This window comes from Entamoeba dispar, genomic scaffold, assembly GCF_000209125.1.
Source record: "Entamoeba dispar SAW760 scf_1105229461073 genomic scaffold, whole genome shotgun sequence".
NCBI classification, from domain to species: Eukaryota; Evosea; order Mastigamoebida; family Endamoebidae; genus Entamoeba; species Entamoeba dispar.
This window is the reverse complement of record NW_001854510.1, coordinates 151-1024: the sequence shown is the minus strand read 5'-3', so window position 1 is coordinate 1024 and position 874 is coordinate 151. Positions and strand designations below refer to the sequence as shown.

At 19.1% G+C, this 874-nt stretch overlaps 1 protein-coding gene across 1 annotated transcript, besides 3 other annotated features; it reads left to right on the top strand.

Annotated features, from left to right (window-relative positions):
* Nucleotides 1-64: 64 nt before the first annotated feature.
* On the top strand, nucleotides 65-610 carry EDI_233400 (uncharacterized protein; the record flags this gene model as incomplete). The annotated part of the gene is made up of 1 exon (XM_001738047.1): nucleotides 65-610. The coding sequence occupies one exon, from the start codon at nucleotides 65-67 to the stop codon at nucleotides 608-610; it is 546 nt and encodes a 181-aa protein (XP_001738099.1).
* Nucleotides 76-98: a sequence feature (AT_rich).
* Nucleotides 601-680: a sequence feature (AT_rich).
* Nucleotides 681-853: 173 nt separating this feature from the next.
* Nucleotides 854-874: a sequence feature (AT_rich).

The window sequence follows — 874 nt, the reverse complement described above, 5'->3', positions numbered from 1 at the left end:
AAAGCATTTGTGAGAAGAAATACTTTAAATATTGGAAAGAAGCATTTAATAATGGTGATTATAGATGGCTGTAACAATATTAAATTATTTAATATTTTCTAATCCAAAGAATGAAGATGCAAGAGAATTATTAGCTAAAACATATGAACAATTAAGTTATACACAAGAATGTCTTGTTTGGAAATATAGTTATGAAACAGCTGCTTTAGAATTGAGAGAACATCAATTTAATGAAATATTAAATAATTGTCCTTTATATCAATTACTTCCATTACAAACTTTTTGTGATCTTCTTTCAATTTCTGTTAATCCACAATTAATTAATGGAATAGATACATCAATTAATATTGATATTTTTGATACAAATGAAAGTATAATATTAGTTATTAGTAATTGTGTACTTCATACAAGATTATTTTCTTCTAATTCATTTGGTTTTCTAAAAACAAAACATGAATTTCTTATCAAATTATTTACAAAAGAAGTTAAATTAAATCAATTAATTAAAGAAAAGAAAGTTGAAACAGATTCAATAGATTTATTAAATAAACTGATTGATTCTATTTCTTTAGAAAATAGGAGATTTTTCATTGTAGAACCAAAAATTTAAAAAAAAAGATAATTGATTCTCTATTATAATAAAATTATATTTTAAAAATTTTCTTTTATAAACAATATAACTTTTACCAATATACTTTTCATTTTGATTATTAAACTCATTGATAATGAATTTAATTACTCTTAATTATTTTTTTGTTTTGTGTTAAAAAGAAATAATTAAATCAACTTTCATAAATTCTATTAGATTAATCATTAATTGAAATATTTGTATTTAAATAAACTCAAAGTTATGAAATAAAAAAAAAATATAATA